Below are 22032 nucleotides of genomic sequence, written 5' to 3' on the forward strand. Positions count from 1 at the left end.
AAATGACACAGATGAAGGAATGAACAGGTTAGGGTGGTTTTTTTTTGTTTTGTTTTTTGTTTTGTTTTCAGATTTATTTATTTATTTATTTACTTGAGAGAGAGAGAGAGGGAGAGAGAGCACAAGCATGGGGAACAGCAGAGGGATAAGCAGGCTCCCTGCCAAGCCAGGAGCCCAGGATGGGGCTTGATCCCAGGACCCTGGGATCACAACCTGGGCAGAAGGGAGACACTCAACCAACTGAGCCACCCAGGCACCCCAACAGGTCAGGGATTTTTAAAACACCTCTTAGAGATGTCATAGTCTAAACAGGTTTAGACGGTCTGGGCACCTGGTGAATTCCTTATCCATCCGTTGCATTGGTGACATGCTCATCAGGCAGGATGAACACAGGCAGCTAACATACTGCAACCTTTAATGATACATGCTCTGCAGAATGGGAGGTAGGCCTATGAACATTCGGGGACTTGGCACTTCAGTAAAGGATGGTACGGATCCAGGAGTTTTACCAGGTCATTGCCTCCAAAGTAAAAATAAATTGTTGCACCTTGCTTTTCTTATTACAATAAGGAAGCACAGGGATCCCTGGGTGGCGCAGCGGTTTGGCGCCTGCCTTTGACCCAGGGCGCGATCCCGGAGACCCAGGATCGAATCCCACATCCGGCTCCCAGTGCATGGAGCCTGCTTCTCCCTCTGCCTGTGTCTCTGCCTCTCTCTCTCTCTCTCTCTGTGTGTGACTATCATAAATAAATAAATACAAATTATAAAAAAAAAGAAGGAAGCACAGTGTTTATTTGACATTTTTGTGTTCTGTGTGCAACTTATTTGCCCTGGGAATACAGCCACAGCCTGTGTACTGAGTGACATGAAAGGCTTCCAGCTTTGAGTGGAGTCTGGAGCAGGAAAGCACACTAGAACAGACAGGGCTAGCTCCGGGATCTGTGGGGCCTAGCGTAAAATAAAAATGGGGGGGGGGGGAGTATCACTAAAGATACTAAAGTATAAATCCTTTTAAAAATATTGTAATTAAAAAATAAAAATAAATAAAAACATTGTATTACTGACTAAATGCAATGGAGATGATAGTGATACGTAGGTAACACTCTATCTTACAAATTGCAACTAGTATTTTTGGTGTTATATATCTAATTAGCATTGATACTTTATTAATGTGGTATTTTGATTGCTAATACATATATATTTTTGACTCGCTTTCCTGCAAATTCATTTCTCAGACCATCAAGATGTATACTTTTAGCAACTTCATTTTCATTTGATATAATGCATACTAATTATAATTTTTTTTTGATGGTTTGTCCCCAGGTATTTATTCACAGGGTAAAGATGGAGAAGAGGAAAGTCTGAAATGAGCCCAATTACTCTCCCATCCTGAGTCCTCTAAGAGGAGTCAGGTGACTGGCAGCTGCAGGTCCTCTGGGTCAGAAGCCTCTGCCACCCAGTCAGCCAGGAGCTCACCCTCCGCTGAGTGCTGGCAAGCAGCTGGCTCTCCCTCCCCCAGGCTAGGGTACAGACTCTCTATCACAGAGTGACTGCCCTACACTTGTTCTCCGTAACAATGGGATACCTGGTTTCTGATCTTGGTAATGACCAACGGCAACACTCACAACATTTGAGGGGCCTGGGATTTAATCTGACTTGTGGGGTGCACTAACATGCAGAGGTCAGTGCTCCTCTGAGATAACAGGGAAACCAAACCTTCCCAAGAATGGCAATGTGAGATGCCTCCAGGCTTCCAGCAGCCCCAACAGGATCCTATGCTTAAAGTCCCAGTTACCTTTACCTCAAGCTTGTAAGATGGTTGCTAACTTTTGAGCTGCTTTGGTCATTTAAAAAACAGCCTACACCCACATACGGTGTCCATGAAGCCACTCAGACTTCCTATGGGAGGGGAGAGGGGGCTCCAGGCCTTCAATGACACCTGATCCCCACAGTGGAGGATCCAAATTTGTTAATTTTTAAGGAGGATCTTTCTTTTTTTATTTTTTACTTTTTTTATTTTTAAAGTTTTTTTTTTTTTTTTTGTCTTATTTATTCATGAGAGAAAGAGAGAGAGGCAGAGACACAGGCAGAGGGAGGGGCAGGCTCCATGCAGGGAGCCCAATGCATGACTTGATTCCAGGTCTCCAGGATCACACCCTGGGCTGAAGGCGGCACTAAACTGCTGAGCCACCCAGGGATCCCCAAGGAAGAATTTTCTTCTGGAAAGATCCTATTACTGGAACTAGTAAGTACTTTATGGGATGTATAACAAAAGGATCAATTTTTGATAGATTATTTCCAAATAGAAATGTTAGCACGTGGTGGAACTGATGATTCTTGTGGAATAATTTTTCCAAAAACATGTAAATCTTGGGGTGCCCGAGTGGCTCAGTCTTGATCCTTAGCTCAAGCCTTGATCTCAAGATCATGAGTTCAAGCCCCGCATTGGGCTCCATGCTGGGTGTGGAACCTAGTTAAAAATAAAAATAAAAATAAAAATAAAAATAAATACATGTAAATCTTCCTATAGATCAGTTTTACTTAGATATCAATTTTATTTTATTCTTATTTTTTTTTTAATTTTTATTTGTTTACGATAGTCACACAGAGAGAGAGAGAGAGAGAGAGAGGCAGAGACATAGGCAGAGGGAGAAGCAGGCTCCATGCACTGGGAGCCCGACGCAGGATTCAATCCCGGGTCTCCAGGATCGCGCCCTGGGCCAAAGGCAGGCACTAAACCGCTGCGCCACCCAGGGATCCCCTTAATTTAATTTTAAATGTAAATCTTAAGTTATTGTAATTTTGCAATTGCAGAATTGTCACTAGTATTATATTGTGATGTTTCTTTTGACATTTCCTGTAACTTGCACAAGAAATCTCAAGTGGCTTCACGCTTTAATTTATAGTAATTCAAAGTGCCTGTCCATTCTATCACTGCATCTTCAGTTACAAGGAAAATTAATTTTAAATTGTTTTCATCATTAATAATTGGTTGTCTGGAGTTTCACATGAAAATGGGGGTTATTTTCTATTTATAGGCTTGTGGATATTTGATTTGCCATGTTGCATAAGTTTTCTAAACTCTTTGGAGTATTCTACATTCTAAGAACTCAGAGAATTCTCTGATTTGGTTTATTTCAATGTTCTCATGTGTGCTTTTATTTTGTATTAATTTACTGATGAAGTGTATTGCCTTGAAAGCCAGCACTTCTGATCCTAGCCCTCAAAGACTCGTACAAATATCACAAAGTTGGGATTTGGGGAGCAGATGGGGCCCCCCACAACAGGTCCCTGCACTGGCCTTGTGTAGAGCCCCTTTCCCTTCTGATTCCTGTTGCCACTACTGCTGCTTCTCCAGTGTTCTTTCTGCAATAGCCCAGTCTGGGCTCTGGTCTTTTTCTGACTCCCTGGGGGCCCTGAGACTCCCTGGACTATCCTGAGGCTTGAGCATGTGACAGTTGCTTGGGGCACAGCTGCCGCATTCTGTACTCCTTGTCCTGGTTTATCTCTTCTGCTCGTGCACATGTCCCATTGGACTTTATTGTCAAAACACAAGTTCAAAGATAAAATTGTTAATAATTTCAAGATGGTGACCACAAAAGCATAAGCCGAGAGTGGGGACCTTCTGAGAGTGAGGCTTTGTACAACTACAGGGTTTACATCCTGAAGTCTGTCCTGGTGGCAGGTCCAGCCTGTGACACAGGTAACCCTTTTGCTTGGGCCATACACTCTGGCAGACCTATGATATTCAGGTGTCAGTGATGAGAAAAAAATGCAATGTGGAACAAGTCCCAGTAGCAAAGTTAATAATGAGGACCCCTGGGATTTTGGAGTAATGTTATCTACAGCAGGAATTACATATATTCCTGAATATGAGCCCTGATAGAGATGGAACTCGTGATCATGAGACACCAAATGACCGTGCTTCCTGTATTGTCCATCATGAGTGGGGTCCCCTTGGACCTACCAAGTCAAAGTTGATCAGAATCAGCAGTAATTTTACGTGAGATGAACTGTTTCATCTGGAACCAAGCATGAGCGAGATCAGAGGGCATGAACAAGTGCATGCATAGGTAGCACAGATTCCCCTATCACTCATCATGGTTACCGGAGTACCCCCTTGCAGTTCACACCTGGGGTATGACCAGCCAAAGGAGGAGGAGAAAGGCCGAGCTTGGTTTATGGACAGAACAGCTTGGTTTATTGGTGGAAGGTGGAAATGGATGGTGGATTGCATTACAGCCCCACTCAGGGCTGGCCTTGAACGACAGTGGTAAGAGAACGATCCTAATGGACAAGGCTTTGGTTGATGTACCTGACCATCCAGTTGTGAGGTAAGGGAAGTGGTCTGAGGTTAGCATAAAAATGCATTTGTTGGTAGTGGTGAATGGCCTTGGCTGGCCCTCATGAGCATAGAAGGAAAACGACTAGAAGACTGGAGATAGGGAGGTCTGAGGTAGAGGCGGAAGGATGGACATACAAGAATAGGCACAAAGTGTGAAGATCATTGTGTGACTTCTTTATGCTCACCAGAAAGCATTCACCATGGAAGGGGCAGTAAACAACAGGTTAGACAAATTAGCTTAGTTTAGGTTAGCCACCCTTTGCCAGCGGCTACCAAAATGCTGGCACGGTAGGCACCTCACAAAGAATGTCACGTGAGTACAGGTGGGCTAGCAGAAGTCTGGCTCCCAGCGGATAGGCATTGAGCAATCACAGTTTTTTTTTACTATTGCAAAGAAAAAGTTATATTCTCTTACTTGGAAATCTAGTGTAACAATAATTAATTAAGCAGTAGTCAGGTTAGATGTCCAAAATTCCTCTAAGCACTCAAATTTTATGACTTAAATATCATTTATCATTAATAGCCTTTATTTATGGACTGCCTACTATGTTATTGCTATGTATTTCCTAAGGTCTAAGGCTTGATGGTTTTTGAAAGTACTAAAATCCCTTTTTTTGCCCGGCATCCCAACTTTCTGGATTGAAAAGTAAGTCAATCGGAGAAGGACAAACATTATATGTTCTCATTCATTTGGGGAATATAAATAATAGTGAAAGGGAATATAAGGGAAGGGAGAAGAAATGTGTGGGAAATATCAGAAAGGGAGACAGAACATAAAGACTCCTAACTCTGGGAAACGAACTAGGGGTGGTGGAAGGGGAGGATGGCGGGGGGTGGGAGTGAATGGGTGATGGCACTGAGGGGGGCACTTGACGGGATGAGCACTAGGGGTTATTCTGTATGTTGGCAAATTGAACACCAATAAAAAATAAATAATTATAAAAAAGTCGTCTTCATGTATAGTTATTAAGATGAGAATAGAGATTGTATTGTTGTCCAAGCATATAAATAAATTGTAATCAGCAAAAATAAAGAGCAAGCATGACCTTCTATGAGCAGAAACTGAAACCCAGCAATGACCTTTTGAATTTCTCTTATGCTTGAGAATGAGTAATCCCTGAAGGATTAGAATGAAAGATTAAATGCTAGATTTTAGAAATCAGCCATTCCAAGCATAATCAAAGCTTTCATCAGAGCAGTTCAGTGTTTGTGTGTCTGAACATGCTGAAAAAAACTATCAGATGATCAAAAATGTTGAGAGTCTTGTTAAGGTAGGTTTTTTTTTTTTTTTTTTTTTTTTACAAGCCTTAATTCATTTTATTTTTTGTTATGTAATTTTAAATGATGGGTATCTGAAGATTATTGACAAGACCTTGATACCTGTTTGGAAATAATTTAAATGTTAAGAGCCTGTAGCTTGTGCACTAAATTCACATAAATTGCATTCTGTAGATTTTAGTGAATTGTACTCAACTTAGAGATGATGAGTCTTGGCTCCTTGTAATGCAGCACTAGAACTTGTATCTGGTATGAAATAATTAGTACGATTATTTAAACATTAAAACTAAGGTTCCAAATAAGTTAAAATACTGATTATTATCAGTAGCATAATTAACCATGGTAAATTTAATTTTAGCTATTACTTTTAGTCACTTTCAGATTGAAATCATATTCTGTGAGACCAATAGTTCTCTCTTACATCCAACTAATTGGCTTCAGAGCTTCAGGGAACTTGCTTGGGGCCTTCCAGTCACCAAGCAGCAGTAATGTAAAGTCCAAAAATGGGCTGCTCTTTGCTAACACCACTTCTAAGATCCTTTTTAATGCGACTCTCTTTTCTTAGGAAAGCAGAGAGTTGGTTGTTCTTTTGTCTAGTTTTAGGGGCATACACCAGTGAACAAAACCGACAAAAATTCCTGCCTTACCGAGCCTACATTTTACTGACAGAAGACATAATAAATCAGGAGATGGTGTAGTATATTGGAAAGTGGAGTGTATTATGGAAAAAAGAACAAGGAAGGGGAATTAGGGAGGATAGGGAACCACAGTTTAAAGTGGGGTGGTTTGGCCGGCCCCGGTGGCTCAGTGGTTTAAATTTTTATTTATTTATGATAGTCACACACACACACACAGAGAGAGGCAGAGACACAGGCAGCGGGAGACGCAGGCTCCATGCACCGGGAGCCCGACGTGGGACTCTGTCCCGGGTCTCCAGGATCGCGCCCTGGGCCAAAGGCAGGCGCCAAACCGCTGCGCCACCCAGGGATCCCCTGGCTCAGCGGTTTAGTGCCGCCTTCAGCCCAAGGCATGATCCTGAGACCTGGGATAGAGTACAGCATCGGGCTCCCTGCAGGGATCCTGCTTCTCCCTCTCCTTGTGTCTCTGCCTCTCTCTGTGTGTCTCTCATGAATAAGTAAAATATTTGAAAAAAGAAAAAAAATAGGGTGGTTAGACCAACTGAGAAGATGACATTTAAGTGGAGATTTGACCCTGGTGACTAAGAATCATGTGCATATCTGGGAGATGATCATTCCAACAAATGCAAGGATCTTGAATCTGCTTTCCTTGTTATCTTTTACTTTGTCAATTTTCTCTTGTGTGATTTGGTACTGGTAGGAAATGAAAAATAATTTTGAAGTTCTGATTAATTTAAAAATGTTGACTGTCAATGACAGATTGTGTTTATTGGTCTTTTTCACCATCCCCTTCAGCTTACTTTTGAATTTCTTTGTCCATAGGTCCTGATAGAGGTACACAGCATGAAGTGCTGAAGATTAGTAATCACATCTCTTACTGGATGGAGATAAAGGGCCATGAAGTCAAACAAAAAAAGAGATCTAATTTCAGTTTTTCCCTTTATGAAAGTGCTGTTTGCTGCAAAGTTTGGCATATGAAAGAAGGCTCCCGAGACTCTATTCAATGTTGGGAACAATGGTAAAAAAAAAAATAATAATAATTTTATTTTTTCTATTTTGTACATTTTAAAATTAAATGGATATAGGAGTTAATACAGTTTACAAAACCATAAAATAGTATTTCTAGTATAATTTCAAATTCTGGATACCTAAGGAAAAAGTTATTAACATTTTGCTTTTCTTAAAATTAACTCCAGTTTCAAGAAGGGTCCTATTGTTCTCACTCTGTTTACAAGTATTGTGGTGGTGATGCCAAAAGACCTCAGGTTTCTACCTGTCAGGTCAGGCTCCATTATGAAAGTGCCTTGAAAAGTAAAAAGTGTGCTGAACACACAAAGCACTACCATTGTTCACTAGGTGCATTGTGGTTCCTTTTAGAAATATGGCAAATATTTAATGGCACTAGGAGATAGACAAATACATATTCACCCATAATGGAATATGTAGTCATCCATAATGAAAGCCAGACACTTTAAGAAAAATTCACTTTATTCTTTGTAATGGGCAGTTATTTAGCCTCTCTGTGCCTCAGGTATCTCATCTGAAAAGTGAGGATAAAATAGCGCTTACCTTTGCTACTATGTGTAGTGAAGAATGTTAGACTTATCCAGGTGATCATTTGGAAATAAATATCAAAGTGTTACGTTGTACACCCAAAACTTAGTGATATGTCAATTATACCTCAATAAAAAAAATACTATTTACCTGCTTTATAGGGTAGAAGTGAGAATTAAGTGGGATAATTTGTACAGGGGATGAAGAACAGTATCTGGTGTACAAAAAGCACTCAAAAATGGAAAATTGTTATTTAATTCACAAAATATGCAGTGGAGGGGCCTCTCAGAGTTCTTCCCTTGAGACCTCGTGTAGGATACATCTCAGGATAGCACGGGAACCTTTGATTTTACTGCCAGAATCAGGCATGTCAGCTTATTGGTTTGGCCATTTCAAGGACATTTACTAAAACCCTCATCTCTGTTAGGTCTTGTGCCTGGGAATTAGGTGATCTTAATCTAGCACTTTATTTTTCACTGAAGGATAAAAGTTCACAGCTTTATTAAGGCTCAAGTATATGCCAGGCCGCCTGGGGCTCAGCGGTTGAGCCTCTGCCAGGGCTGAGGCTGTGAACCCGGAGTCCTGGGATCCGGGATCCAGTCCGCATGGGGCTCCCCGTAGGGAGAGCTTCTCCCTCTGCCTCTGTCTCCCAGTCTCATGAATAAATAAACAAAATCTTTAAAAAAAAAAAAGTCTCAAATGCCAAGTCTTCGGAGAGGTTATGGTCAGAGGCTAAGAGCACCTTAAAAGGAGCCCAGATCGGGTGGGGGGTGGAGAAGTGAGGAGGGGGAGGGGGAGATGGAGGTGGGAAGGGGGGGATGGCGAGGTGGGGAGGCGAGGTGAGAGGGTGGAGGGGTGGGGAGGGGGAGAGGGAGAGGGGGAGTGAGGTGGGTGTGGGGAGGTGAGGTGGGGAAGTGAGGTGGGAGGGTGGAGGGGTGGGGAGGGGGAGGGGGAGAGGGAGAGGGGGAGTGAGGTGGGTGTGGGGAGGTGGGGTGAGGTGGGAGGGGAGGTGGGGTGGGGTGGGGGGGCGTCGTGTCTGGAGCGTGCGAGGAGGGGCTCCGGCGGCGGCCTCCTGCGGCTCCTGCCGGGCGCCGAGGGCCCCCCGCGGACGTGGCGGGGGCTGAGCGGGCGGCAGAGTCGCCCCGGGCGTCGGGAAGGCGGCGCGGCCCGGGCGCCCTCCCCCGGGGCCTCCTCGGGCCGCGCTCCGGCCGCGCCCTCCGCCCCGCCGCGCTGGCCGGGCGCTGCCGCAGGTGCCCAGTGCCCAGGCGCCCAGGTAGGCGGAGGCGTGGCCGTCGGCGGGTCGGCGGAGCTGCGGGCGCTGCAGGGGGCGGGGGGGGCGGGGAGGCCGCGCCCGCTCCCGGAACTGGGCGGGAGGAGCGGCCGGCGGGGCGGCGGGGCCGGGCGGGCATGGAGCGGGTTCCCGCGCGCGGGGCCGGGCGGGGGCGCGGGGAGCCCGGGGAGCCCGGGGAGCCCGGGGCGGGCGGGCAGGGCGCGGCGGAGCTGCCTGGGGGCTCGCGGGGCGCCCGGGGGCCGGGGCCGGGGCCGGGGGCGGGGGCTGGGGCGGCGGAGGGGCCGGGGCCGGGGCGGGGGCCGGGGCCGGGGCCGGGGCCGGGGCCGGGGCCGGGGCCGGGCGGGGGGGCGCGGGGCGGCCGCAGCAGCCGCGCGGCGTCCCTGGTGAGCGGGCTGCTCACCGAGCTGTACCGCGGCGCCGACCACGAGGAGGCGGCGGGCGGGGGCCGCGGGCCGGGGGGGCGCCCGCCGCGCCGCGACAGCCTCGACAGCTCCACCGAGGCTTCGGGCTCCGACGTGTTCCTGGGCGGCCGCGGCGGCGCCGGCGACTCCCGGGTGCTGCAGGAGCTGCAGGAGCGGCCGAGCCAGCGGCACCAGCTGCAGTACCTGCGGCGGAAAGGTGAGCCCCGGGGGGGGGGGGGAGGGGGAGGGGGAGGGGGGGGCCGGACCCTGCCGCTCACCTGGGCCGCCGCTCACCCGGGCACACCTGCGGGGGCCGTCGCTCACCCGGGCACACCTACAGAAGTTACCTCTCACTCAGGCACACCTGCCGGGGCCGCGGCTCACCCGGGCACACCTGTGGGGGCCGCCGCTCACCTGGCACCCCTGCCGGGGCCGCCCCTCACCCGGGCACACCTGCGGGGGCCGCCGCTCACCCGGGCACACCTGTGGGGGCCGCCGCTCACCCGGGCACACCTACAGAAGCTACCTCTCACTCGGGCACACCTACGGAAGCCACCTCTCACCCGGGCACACCTGCCGGGACCGCCGCTCACCTGGGCACAACTGCGGGGGCCGCCGCTCACCTGGGCACACCTACCGGACCCCGCCGCCCACCTGGGCACACCTGCCGGGTGCCGCCGGGCGCTCAGATCTCAGGTTTGGGGCTGAGTCTCCTTTGACCTGCTGCGAGTGCCCACCGTGTCACCGATTGTGACCACACCTGGTCCTCACTGTACCCCCACCTCCCTGCCCTCGCGAGCGCTGAAGGTGAACCGAAGTTGGTGGCGGCGGCGGCTCCGCACCCCTTACCCCGCCAGGTGTTTGTGGAGGCCCAAAGGGAGAGGCAGCCCACCTTCTGACTTCACCTGCACAGCTGTTAGGACAGCTTCGGAGTTTCTGATTCGGTTACCCAAGTCGCCTAGAGGGCGCCGGGAGAAGAGAGGCGACTCCTGCGCGTGATCCCCCCCCCCCCCCCCCCCGCCCTTCTTCCCCTAATCCGCCCTCGCGGGCCGGGGCGCTAGGATAGTGCTGCACCAGCGGGGCGGAATAATTCGATAATGCAGTTTCTAAGCAGAGCGGATGAATTCCATTTCTGCCAGCCTGTCTGATTTCAGAAAGCTCACGAGGTGGATTTTTTTTTGACCCTCTCGGTGGAGGATTAGCGGAGGGCCCCACTGTGTGCGACTGCTGCTACCTGCAGTTGCAAGGCTCCATCCGGAAATGGCCTTGTTTTGGGCGGGGAGAGGCTAATGTGGTGTTTCTTTTGTTATCAGACTCTGATGCTCAGGTTCTAATGAATTTTTTTTCCCCCTCCCTCAACCGGTCATAATAGTTTGCTTTTCAGGCACTAACACAGTAATTGCAGTTGTCTTTTTTTATAGGTGCATCAAGACTTCAATTTACCAAATGAAGTGGGATGTGGAAACAGACGCTAAGTCACCGTAACATTTCTTGAATTATTGTCCTCCTGCTAAATTACCAGGAGAGGGTGGAAGGAGAGAACACTGTTGTATGGCCTCCCATCTCCTCATTGTAATCAGTCTAGCTGGTGTCAGCGGGGAGGAAAACACACACATCAGAAAAGGAATAAATCTGTCTGCCTTCTCAAATCTGTGTAAACAGCTTTCAACTTCCTCTTTTGGCTTCCTAGCAAAAAAAAAAAAAAAAAGTTTTTTTCCCCCCAGATGATTGTTACAAATGACTTCCACCTTCCTCCCCCTGCCTGGGACTTTGACTGGAATAGTGCCATTTCATTTAATACAGTTATTTGGCTGTTCTCAGGGTGCCTGTTTATGCCAAGAGTTACATAGATAGTTCTTTCAGAATCCAACAAAGTCAATTTTGAAGAGTTATGCTTTCTGTTTTTACAAGGCTGTTCACTTTTCATTACTGAGCACATTTTGGGGATTGGTAATTTCCTTTTGGAGGAGGAAATTTGGCAAGCTACAGCATAAAGAAGAGGTAACAGTACAGCTTTACAAGAGGATTTCAAGCCAGTAACCCCTCTATTAATTCCTAAGACCTGTAAGAGTCTATTCTTTCTGGTCTAGCCAGAACAAGGTCTGCCTTGTTGCATGGCTAGTTGCCTGCTAACCTTTCCTTTAAATCGACCCTGTTAGGATGAACGGAAGTGCCATATGCTAGTACTCTTACAGACAGACACACCCCGCTTTTTTTTTTTTTTTTGATGAACATCATTAGAATACTAAGAATAAATAAGCTGGTAGAAGCACCTGGAAACAGCTGTCTGCATAAATAATTTTATGGTTTATTAAATTACTTGACTTTTTTTGAGGGTCAAAAATGTCCCTCCTAACATAATGCTTAGTAAGAGTCTCATATACTGCGGATAACTCGTGTGTTAATTCACTCTTCTCTCTATTTGGAATTTTGCCGTAGCACCTATTTAGATGTTTAGCATGGGTAGGTCCTTCACTTACAGGAGGCATCAAAAATGGTTTCTCAGGAAATCTTGGCTCTCTTCTCAGTGTTTTCTGAGAAGGAAAGTGGACTTTGAGGTCAGAAGGCAGGAGTTGGTATCCTGCCAGTGTTCATTACTAGCTCTGGGACCTTGGGCAAGCTTTTTTTATTTTTTTAAGACTTTATTTATTTATTCATGAGAGAGAGAGGCAGAGACAGAGACACAGGCAGAGGGAGAAGCAGGCTCCCTGCAGGGAGCCCGATGCGGGACTCAAACCCAGGACCCAGGGATCATGACCTGAGCCGAAGGCAGATGCTCAACTGCTGAGCCCCCCAGGTGTCCCTCAGGCAAGCCTTTTAACCTTTCCATTTTCCTCATAAGTGGAAATAACCTCATAACCTGCCCATTTTCCTCACTTACGGATGCAGATAGTAATAACACCTAACCTGAGAAAGGACTGTGGAGGTAATTACTTAAGTTAATGTGTATAAAATGCTCAACAAATGTTAGATACTATTTTTGTTATTATCATATATGCCAGAATGCCTCAGAGGGGAGGTTGTCCACTGCCTGTCAGTTGATGATCTCACTTCTGCTCATTTATTTAACCTCATTTAACAGGAAGAGTGGCTGATTCAGTGGGGCATATAAAAATAAAGGAGACCTTACTTCTGTCTTTGAGATGCTTATATACCAGTAGATATTGCTGTAGAAGACATTTCTAAACTCAGTTCTGATGATTTTTCCCATATTGGACAATACGTATAATTCAGAGAATCACAGAGCTGTAGATACCTTAAGGGTCACTAAAAAGGACTCTTTGTTGGAAGAAATCTGTAATGTAAATGCAAGATGATGATATTCCTGCCCTTTTTTCTTTCTGAAAGGAAAAATTTTGAACATTCAAAGAAAGACTCTCTGTTCTATGGAAGGAATCTAGGAAAGAAGAGCCCTCTGATCTCCTCTTATAGCTTGTTTCCACACTTAATTGTCCTTAGGGCACAAACATGATCATTTAACCTAAATGCACTCTTGCTCCCCATTATATATCACCATGTTTTAACTCAAGGTAAGAGGAATAACTGGTCTCTGTTCTCTTCTACATTACTATTATCCCTTATTCTTATTTTAGTGCTACTTATATTGATGTTAATACAGACCATTCACATTTGTTTCTCATCATAAACTCATAGGCTAAGCAGAATTTGAGACTCAGAACACTGCCTTGCCTAAGATCACAAAGGTAGTTGGTTGATCCAAAGCGAGTTGTTTTGTTTTTTCTTAAGATTTTATTTACTTATTTGAGAGAGAGAGAGAACATGAGAGAGCGAGCTTGAGCAGAGGGGGAGGGGCAGAGGGAGAAGCAGACTCCCCACTACAAGGCTCCATTCCAGGACCCTGGAATCATTACCTAAGTCTAAGGCAGACACTTAACTGACTGAGCCACCCAGGTATCCAAAGGGAATTCTTCTCAAGGTCAAATGCATTTTCCATGATGTGGTCAAATATGACTCTGTCAAAGGACCCTCCTTTCACTTCTGTTATGCAGAGCCCCAAAGTTCATTTTCTTTGACTCTCTGGAACTTTTAAAAAATTTTTTTTACTTTTGAACACTTCTTTTGCTCTCTTATGGATCCTTGCTAATTTCTCCAAATCTGTTTAAAAATGAATGGATCCAAATCCTACACAAGATCTCTAATGAGGGCCTAGTCAATGCTGAATTGAGTGGAAGCTTCTTCCCTGACTGGCAGGTCACACTCTAGTGACTAATGGTAATATCATGTGACAAATGGGTTCCTGGGTGGCTCAGTTGGTTAAGCATCCGCATTTGGCTCAGGTCACGATCCCAGAGTCCTGGGATAGAGCCTCCCAGCTCTGTGAGGAGCCTGCTTCTCCTTCTCCTCCTGCCCCTACCCCCACTTGGGCTCTCTCTGTCTCTGTCTCTCTCTCTCTCTTTCAAATAAATCAATAAAATCTTAAAATAAGAAAACACAAACCAAGTGTGACAAACAGAACTCCCAGATTGTAATGATTACTTATATAGAGATTGTCCATACTTTTGATTCCCAAATCTTTTTTTGTTTGTAGAAAAACAGCTGTTAGAAATATTAATTTTATGAATGTAGAATTATCCTTCACTTATCTGTTTAAAGGACTGTATTTTCTATCATATCTGAAAATTTGCTGAGTTTCTAAAATGACTACTGTACCTAATAGTCAAGCTATTGGAAGACTATATATTTAAAACAAAATCAATATTGGTATATTCATCTACCTCAGAAAATGTGGTTATATTATTTACTTTTAACTGATCATTTACAAAGGTGAGTGCTTTTGAAAACATTTGCCATCAGCTGTTAGGTTTGAGATTGATGGGACAGACTCAAAAGGATTCTTTTCTTGTAAGCTTACCATCTGAGCACGTTAATCATACAAAATACAAATGCCAGGGATCCCTGGGTGGCGCAGCGGTTTGGCGCCTGCCTTTGGCCCAAGGCGCGATCCTGGAGACCCGGGATCAAATCCCACGTCGGGCTCCCGGTGCATGGAGCCTGCTTCTCCCTCTGCCTATGTCTTTGCCTCTCTCTCTCTCTCTCTGTGTGACTATCATAAATTAAAAAAAAAAAAATACAAATGCCAATTTTCATGCAACCAAAGGTAAATTTGTAACCAGAGCTAAATATTACAAGAGTCTTTGCTTACATGTTGCGAGTGGCCTCAAGGATAAAATTTATCTTACAGTATTTGTTTCACAGGCAGGAAATAGATGAGTGACTTATTTGATCGAAATATCTTGGCTGAATTTGTATAGGTAATCCTGAGTGAGAACCCAGAATTACCTGGTTTAAATGGGTGTTCTAGATGTGTATCCCATGATTAGTATTATATTGGGATTTGTATTCCTCTCTGGGTATTTATTTTCTTATTTTTCTTTGCTGATAGACACTAATGAACTGAAGACAATCCTTCAAGAGCTAAAGCACAGAATTGGCATTCAGTCGGCAAAGCTACTTCGGCAGCTGAAGCAAAAAGACAGGCTGCTGCACAAAGTACAGAGAAACTGCGATATTGTGACTGCGTGCTTGCAGGCTGTGTCACAGAAGAGAAGTAAGTACTGGGCTTCGGGGCAGCCCTTTTGCTGCATGTGTCTGAAATGTTAGTGGAGCTGAGCCAGTAGTCAGACTTGAATATATTGCAAAGTTTTAAATAGAAGCTTATAGCGTGGGAACTAAGAACCAGGAACAACCCAGTTTCTTTCTTTCTTTTTTTTTTTGGTTACAATGTATGGTACATGTCTGATGTTACAAAATTTGTTTTTTTCATCCTGGATTTGAAGTGGTACTGCATTTTGACAGTGGTTATTTTTACCTGATGCTAAAGAATGACTAAAATCTTTATTTTTCGAATTGCATCAAATAGGCACAACCTGAAAGGCAACTATCTTTGTCCTCTTATTTGGTGTCACTCTAATAAGTGGATTAAAAATTGACTTAAAAGGACACTTTTGTAACAGGATCGTCCAACTTGCTTTGAAATCTAAAAGGGACAAAATGTTTTAACAAATTAAATCCATCTCATGGGTCATCCATTCACAGCTAAGGGCTGTGTGGTTTGTTACTTGAGTTGAAAATGTTAAATCACTGACCCATGTTAAATTCTAGATATAAAGACTTGTGACTTAATTTTTAAGTTCTCCATGTGGTAGTTTTATGTTTTATTCTGCTAACATTTCCTTATTTTTGTTTTGTATTCTTTATTAACATGCAGCATGGCAAAACGGTATGTTCAGGTATGGCAAATAGAGGCACCAATGATGTTTCAATAAAATGCCTGTGAGAACTTTTTAGGTGCATGTGAAAGTTGCCTTACTTTGTTTCTTTACGCTGTCACATTTTATATATAAAGTGATATCTTTTGCAGTTTTTTTTTTATTATTTATTTATGATAGTCATACAGAGAGAGAGAGAGACAGGCAGAGACATAGGCAGAGGGAGAAGCAGGCTCCATACACCGGGAGCCTGACGTGGGATTCGATCCCGGGTCTCCAGGATCGCGCCCTGGGCCAAAGGCAGGCGCCAAACCGCTGCGCCACCCAGGGATCCCTCTTTTGCAGTTTTTTTAAAAAATTCCAAATTAAGATGTTTGTTTTCATAAAATACAATGTTCAGGGCTTGGTTAGTTTCAGATAATAAAATCAATGGCTTACATTGATTCTTATGTTTATTTTCAAAAGTAAATACCACATTTTCTTCCTCCTATTTTATTATATCACTGTTTACAATCCTCAAATTATTATTCTTCCTGTTTACTAAAGAAGATTTCAACCTAATATATATATTAAGCAGAATGTTGCTTAATTATAATGATACAATAGTCCATACAGAAATCTGGGGTGTCCTTAAAGAGACTGGTTTTGAATAGGGCTTTCCCCAGAGCCAGGTACTTGTCTGAAATAGCTAGAAAAGGGGAATACAGACATAGGTATACATACACATAGATGTACATTTATATATGTTTAGCTATCTACAATAAGTTGGCATGTGTTATATTTGATATTTTTCCATGGATTCTGATTGATTTACAAGTAAAAATGCAGTTATTTTCCCATTTTTATTTTGAAATACCTTGATTTTTCTCTTTTCAACTATGTTTTCAACTACCCATTATTATTGTTTGTACCAGAAGTGAAAAGCACAAAGCGGTAAATGCATGGAGTTTGGATGTGTGGGAAAGTAGAGGGGGGAGGAGTCAGTGTAAGGAGACAGAGCAGAATGTCTGGCTGGCACAGGGTCATGGGTTGGTAATTAATTAACAGGGGCTGATAATTATTTATAGTTTGGATTTATTTGACTGAGAAAAGGACTGGCATTTGTGTCTTTTAAGAAAAACATGTTCACAAGCACCTAATTCAATTTGTGAATTTGTGAATGCAGCTTTCCTATGTATTTTAGAGTTTGTCTCTTTAAGTCTAGCCACTTTTGTATTTCAGAGTATGGGGTTAATGCCTCTTAACCTTGGGAATTCAATTATCACTTTGGTAATAAGGCTCAACTAAATGGAACAGAAAGTATTTTGTTGAATTAAGAAAGGACAGTGGATCAAAATTATCATTCTTATTATATTATGATGTAGACATTGTTCGAAATTTGACTAAATTGTTATTTCTCCAGGGGTTAGATGTTTTGTGACTAAATGTCTGATTCCCATAATTGCACATTTTGCATCTTTCCTGAAAGTCAACTAATAGATACATTTGATTAGAATTCTAAGGAATTGGGACGCCTGGGTGGCTCAGCGGTTAAGCATCTGCCTTTGGCTCGGGGAGTGATCCTGGAGTCCCAAGATCGAGTCCCACATCGGACTCCCTGCATGGAGCCTGCTTCTCCCTCTGCCTGTCTCTGCGCTCTCTCTATCTGTGTCTCTCATAAATAAATAAATAAAATCTTAAAAAAAAAAAGAATTCTAAGGAACTTAGATTTCACTATTTTACGTTCAATAACTAAGCTTTCATTTTAGTGGTGATTGGCAGTGATGCATTTAAATACAACATGCATGTTGAGTTCTTTGTATTTAACATACAAAAGTTCAGATAACCCCAATTTTCCCCTCTATATATGGATCTAGTGCTGACAATTCTTTTCCTAAGTGATATTCCCCCTTCTATAACATGTTATAATAGAAAACAATTTTAATCTTTAATTAAAATAGGTTATTTCCTGTTGATACACCAAAGGGGATATAATGATTTCATAAATAAGTGTGGATTATGAACCAAAATGACTAAATCATTTTTATTTTGAAGACATATGATGTAACTGCCTGGATTTTATGGTTTCCTACACTAAGTCTTATATAGAATCCTTTTATTTTTATTTATTTATTTGTTTATTTATTTTAAGAAGATTTTATTTATTTATTCATGAGAGACACAGAGAAGCAGAGACACAGGCAGAGAGAGAAGCGGGCTCCCTGCAGGAACCCCAGGACCATGCCCTGGAGCTGAAGGCAGACTCAACCGCTGAGCCACCCAAGGTGTCTTTACAATCTTTTTTATTTTAAAACAGAGTTGGGAATAAGAAGAACAGGATCACTATTTGCCTTGTAGAAGAGTATATTCTTCTCCCTATATTTAACTGTGTATCGAAGGGTAACCATGGTACAACCAATTTAGTGTATGTGCTGCCGAAGCAAGCATGGTACAACCAATTTAGTATTAATAATAAAATTAACGATAGAATGGTAGCAGCTGTCACTATTCATTAGGAACATGGAGGTGTGCAGGAAAATCCACCTCAAGGCTTCAAGACAATAAGAATAAGATGAATATTTGGCCAGGAGTTTGATTCTGATGTTAAGATTTTTAAGTGGTTTATCTTATGATTTAACTGAAAACACTGAAGGCAGAGGGAGGCCCTCTTAATTATCAGCATTTCCTAATTTTATAATTTTCTGCATCAATGTAGTAAATATTTAAGTTATGCTGGTTGAGTTTGTGAAATGGTAGTATAAATCAAGTGGTAAAATCGAGCTGTCATTGAGAAAATATGGTAAGAAAAAAGGGTGGGAAAAATGTAAACATTCATAGAAATATTGTCTTTATTTTAGCCTTGTCAATGAGTACAGGAATTTTAAATAGCTTATAGTCTCATTTGACTGATGTGTCTACTCTGGCATCTTGATAATAATGTGATTAAAGCTTGCTATCTATTGTAAATGCCTGGCAGACACGGATACTTGTCAAATAGTGAGTGGTCCTTGTTCTTTTCCTATGGTTGTCTTCTCTAAAATAGTAACTTGTTCTCTGTGGCAGGAGAAGGAATCAGTGTGGCTCTGAGTTTGACATTCAACATATTCCGCTAGGAAATAGTTCTCTGTGTTTTTTAAACAAATTATAAAAGTAAATGCAACCAAAAAACAAAAAAAAAAGTAAATGCACTCAACCAGCCATTCCACTCCTAGAAAACTGAAGATGTATGTCCCCACAAAAATTGTACATGAATGCTCATAGTGGCATTATTCAGTATAGCCCCAAAATGGAAACAACTCACATGTCTATCAATGGATGAATGGATTAACAGAAGTGGCATATCCATATAGTGGAATAACATTCAGTCATGAACAGGAATGCAGTACTGATTCATGTTATAACATGGATGATTCTTGAAAACATTATACTAAGTGAAAGAAGCAAGACGCAGAAGTCCATGTGTTGTGTGCTTCTATTTGAGATGTCCAGAAGAGGTAAATCCATAGAAATAGAAAGTTGATTAGTGGTTGTCAGGGGCTCAGGTAGAGAGAATGTGGAGTGACTACTAATACTATAGGTTTTTTCATTGGGGTGATGAAAATGTTCTGTAGCTAGATAGTGGTGATGGTTACACAATTTTGTGGGCATACTAGAAATCGCTAAATTGTGCAATTTAAAAGGGTGAATTTTATGGTGTGTGAATTGTATCTCAATAAAAGGTGTTAAAAATATAATACACTCCTTATGGAAACTTTCAAAAATGCAAAATTATAAAAAGGAAAAATCATTTTCGAAAGACAATCTTTTTATAATTCTGAATATTTATTCAAGTGTGTTTTTAAATTCATTATTTATTTATTATTTATTTTTTCATGAGAGACAGAGAGGCAGAGACATAGGCAGAGGGAGAAGCAAGGCTCCCTGTGAGGAGCCTGATGTAGGACTTGATCCCAGAACCCCAGGATCACACCCTGAGCCACAGACAGACGCTCAAGCACCGAGCCACCCAGGTGCCCCTAAGTGTGTTTTTTTAAAAAGATTTATTTATTTTATTTTGAGAGAGAGAGAGAGAAGGAGCATGAATGGGAGGGGGGAGAGGGAGACAAGTAGACTTCCTGCTGAGCAGGGAGCCTGATATGGGACTTGATCCCAGGATCCTGAGATCATGACCTGAGCTAAAATCAAAAGTTGGATGCTTTCACTGACTGAGCCACCCAGGTGCCCCACAAGTCATTTTTTACACAAAGTTTTTCCAAAATCAATGTACTATATAACATTTCTGTATCCTGCCTTTTTCATGTAACCTCATATGCCATTGGCATAAGTTATCTGTAAATATAAGTTTGAAGGATTGATGCACTGCTTTTCAGTCTACCATTTTGTTTTGTTACAACATTGTAATAGTTAAAAATCTTTCAGTCATGAGTACAGAAACACAAACTGATTTAAGTGAAAAGGGAAATTGATTGGCTTACATAATTAGGACGCCAGGGATGTGGCTTCAGGTGCAACTAAATCAGATACAGCTGCTCAAATAGCATCTTTAAGGCTATGATTTCATCTCTTAGCTGTGCTTTCCTCTGCACTGAGTAACACCAAAATGGGCAATATAGCAGCTCCAATTAAGCAATCTTACCTGAAAGAACAGATCTCTTTCTCCATAGTTCCAGAAAGTTCCGTAATTCAGCTGGGTCACCTGCTCACCAAGAATAAGTATTTATGTGTGTAAGGAGGTGGTAAAGTGATAAGTACTGTAGGAAATAAAACAAACTGGTACTGGTGCTGCCAGTCATTTAAATTTTAACTATTCCAGTGAGTGTTGATTTGCTGTGGATTTTTGTTTTCATCTTTCTGATTACTAATGCGGTTCAGCAACTCTTCATATGTTTATTAGCTATTTATCTCTGAAGAAAAGGATTGTCTACTTTTTCTCATAGCTCTGCAGGAGTTTCTAAAGTGTTCTATATGTGAGGTTTAGTCGGATACATGCATTGCAAATACCTTCTTCCACCTTTTTGGCTGGCATTTTCACTCTCTTAAGAGTGTCATTTAATGAATGAGAGGTCTTGGGTTTTTTTTTTTTTAATTGTTGTTGAGGTAGAAATAATATACGGCATGATACTTGTTAGAGGTATACAACATAGTGGTTCAATATTTGCGTATATGGTGAAATGATGACCACAGTTAAGTCTAGTTGAGATCCATCACCGTACAGTTACCGAATTTTTTTTTTGTGATGAGAACTTTTATAATCTATTTTCTTAGCAACTTCAACCATCAACACAGTATTGTTAACTATAGTCACCTCATGACTAAAGGTTCTTAGTTTTTCATTTTTATTTATTTTTTAGGGGGAGAGAGAGAGAGAGCGAGAGCACACACACATTGGGGAGGGGCAGAGGGAGAGGGAGAGAGACAATCTCAAGCAGAATCCATGCCCAGTGTGAAGCGCAACACCTGGCTCGATCTCATGACCCTGAGATCATGACCTGAGCTGAAAACAGGAGTCGGCACATAATTGACTGAGCCACCCAGGTGCCCCAAGAGTTCTTAGTTTTTAAAAAGTACAATTTACTAGTCTTTTAGCGTTTTGAGGGGCTGGCTTCATGGGCATGTGACCTGTGTAGTCACACAGGCCCCTATGGTCAATAGGGACCCACACCTGGTTTAATGCTTTGCTATTGCAGAGCAAGGGGTTCCACAAATTATGTAGCCAGTCCTGCCTTTATGGCTGGTGCCTTTTCACTTTGCTTAAGAAATCTTTTTTTAATATCAAACTCATGAAGATACTCTCCTGTATTATTTTCTAGAAGCTTTATTATTTTGTTTTGATCTCTACATCTAGATCCACCTAGAATGGATTCATTTGCTTGTGCGATATGAAATAGGAGTCAAATTTCATTTTTGTCCATATGGATGTCTGATTGACTCAGCCCTGTTTATTGAAGAGACCATCCCTTTAATCACTGTTCTGAGGTGATATTTTTGCATAAAATTAGGTGTCTCTATGTGTGTGGATCTGTTTTGGGGCTCTTGAGGGAAGGGAAACAAAAGCAAAAATGAACTGTTTTGTTGTTTTATTTGTCTATTCTTGAACCAATACAACACAGAGAAAGGCAGAGACACAGGCAGTGTCTCTGTTGTATTGGTTCAAGAATAGACAAATAAAACAACAAAACAGTTCATTTTGCTTCAACAGTGAGAAATCATTGCATTTTATAATAACTATTACTATGTGATAGTGTAGGTTCTTACACCTCATTCTTCTTCAAGATTATTTTGGTTCTTCTTGGATCTTTGAGGAGAATGACATCTT

At 42.8% G+C, this 22032-nt stretch overlaps 2 protein-coding genes and 1 long non-coding RNA gene across 12 annotated transcripts in view; 1 reads left to right on the top strand and 2 right to left on the bottom strand.

Annotated features, from left to right (window-relative positions):
• Nucleotides 1-7260: 7260 nt before the first annotated feature.
• LOC140595908 (uncharacterized) lies at nt 7261-9837 on the bottom strand. The gene is made up of 2 exons (XM_072741677.1): nt 9786-9837; nt 7261-9672 (listed from the first exon to the last, which is right to left on the bottom strand). Exon 2 carries the CDS (start codon nt 9222-9224, stop codon nt 8559-8561), a length of 666 nt encoding a protein of 221 aa, XP_072597778.1. The 5' UTR covers nt 9225-9672; nt 9786-9837; the 3' UTR covers nt 7261-8558.
• TBC1D30 (TBC1 domain family member 30) overlaps nt 9005-22032 on the top strand; it is an 84661-nt gene continuing 71633 nt past the window's right edge. For 3 of the 10 annotated variants that reach the window (XM_072741672.1, XM_072741673.1, XM_072741671.1), the window contains exons 1-2: nt 11173-12315; nt 14912-15076. Coding sequence is in view for 3 of the 10 variants with exons in the window: in XM_072741669.1 (XP_072597770.1) it covers nt 11059-11161; nt 14912-15076 (268 nt within the window). In the remaining 7 variants the exon portion in view is untranslated. Of the gene's footprint in view, nt 9089-9589; nt 9725-10124; nt 10204-10515; nt 12316-14911; nt 15077-22032 lie in introns of those variants that run through there. The other 7 variants (XM_072741674.1, XM_026001775.2, XM_072741669.1 and 4 more) reach the window with 6 other exon arrangements.
• Nucleotides 9948-10499, bottom strand: LOC112922301 (uncharacterized). Its single transcript, XR_011997847.1, has 3 exons — nt 10357-10499; nt 10131-10230; nt 9948-10100 (listed from the first exon to the last, which is right to left on the bottom strand). It is a non-coding gene; the product is annotated as an uncharacterized lncRNA (long non-coding RNA).

This window comes from Vulpes vulpes, chromosome 16 (genome assembly GCF_048418805.1).
Source record: "Vulpes vulpes isolate BD-2025 chromosome 16, VulVul3, whole genome shotgun sequence".
Taxonomy (NCBI): domain Eukaryota; kingdom Metazoa; phylum Chordata; class Mammalia; order Carnivora; family Canidae; genus Vulpes; species Vulpes vulpes.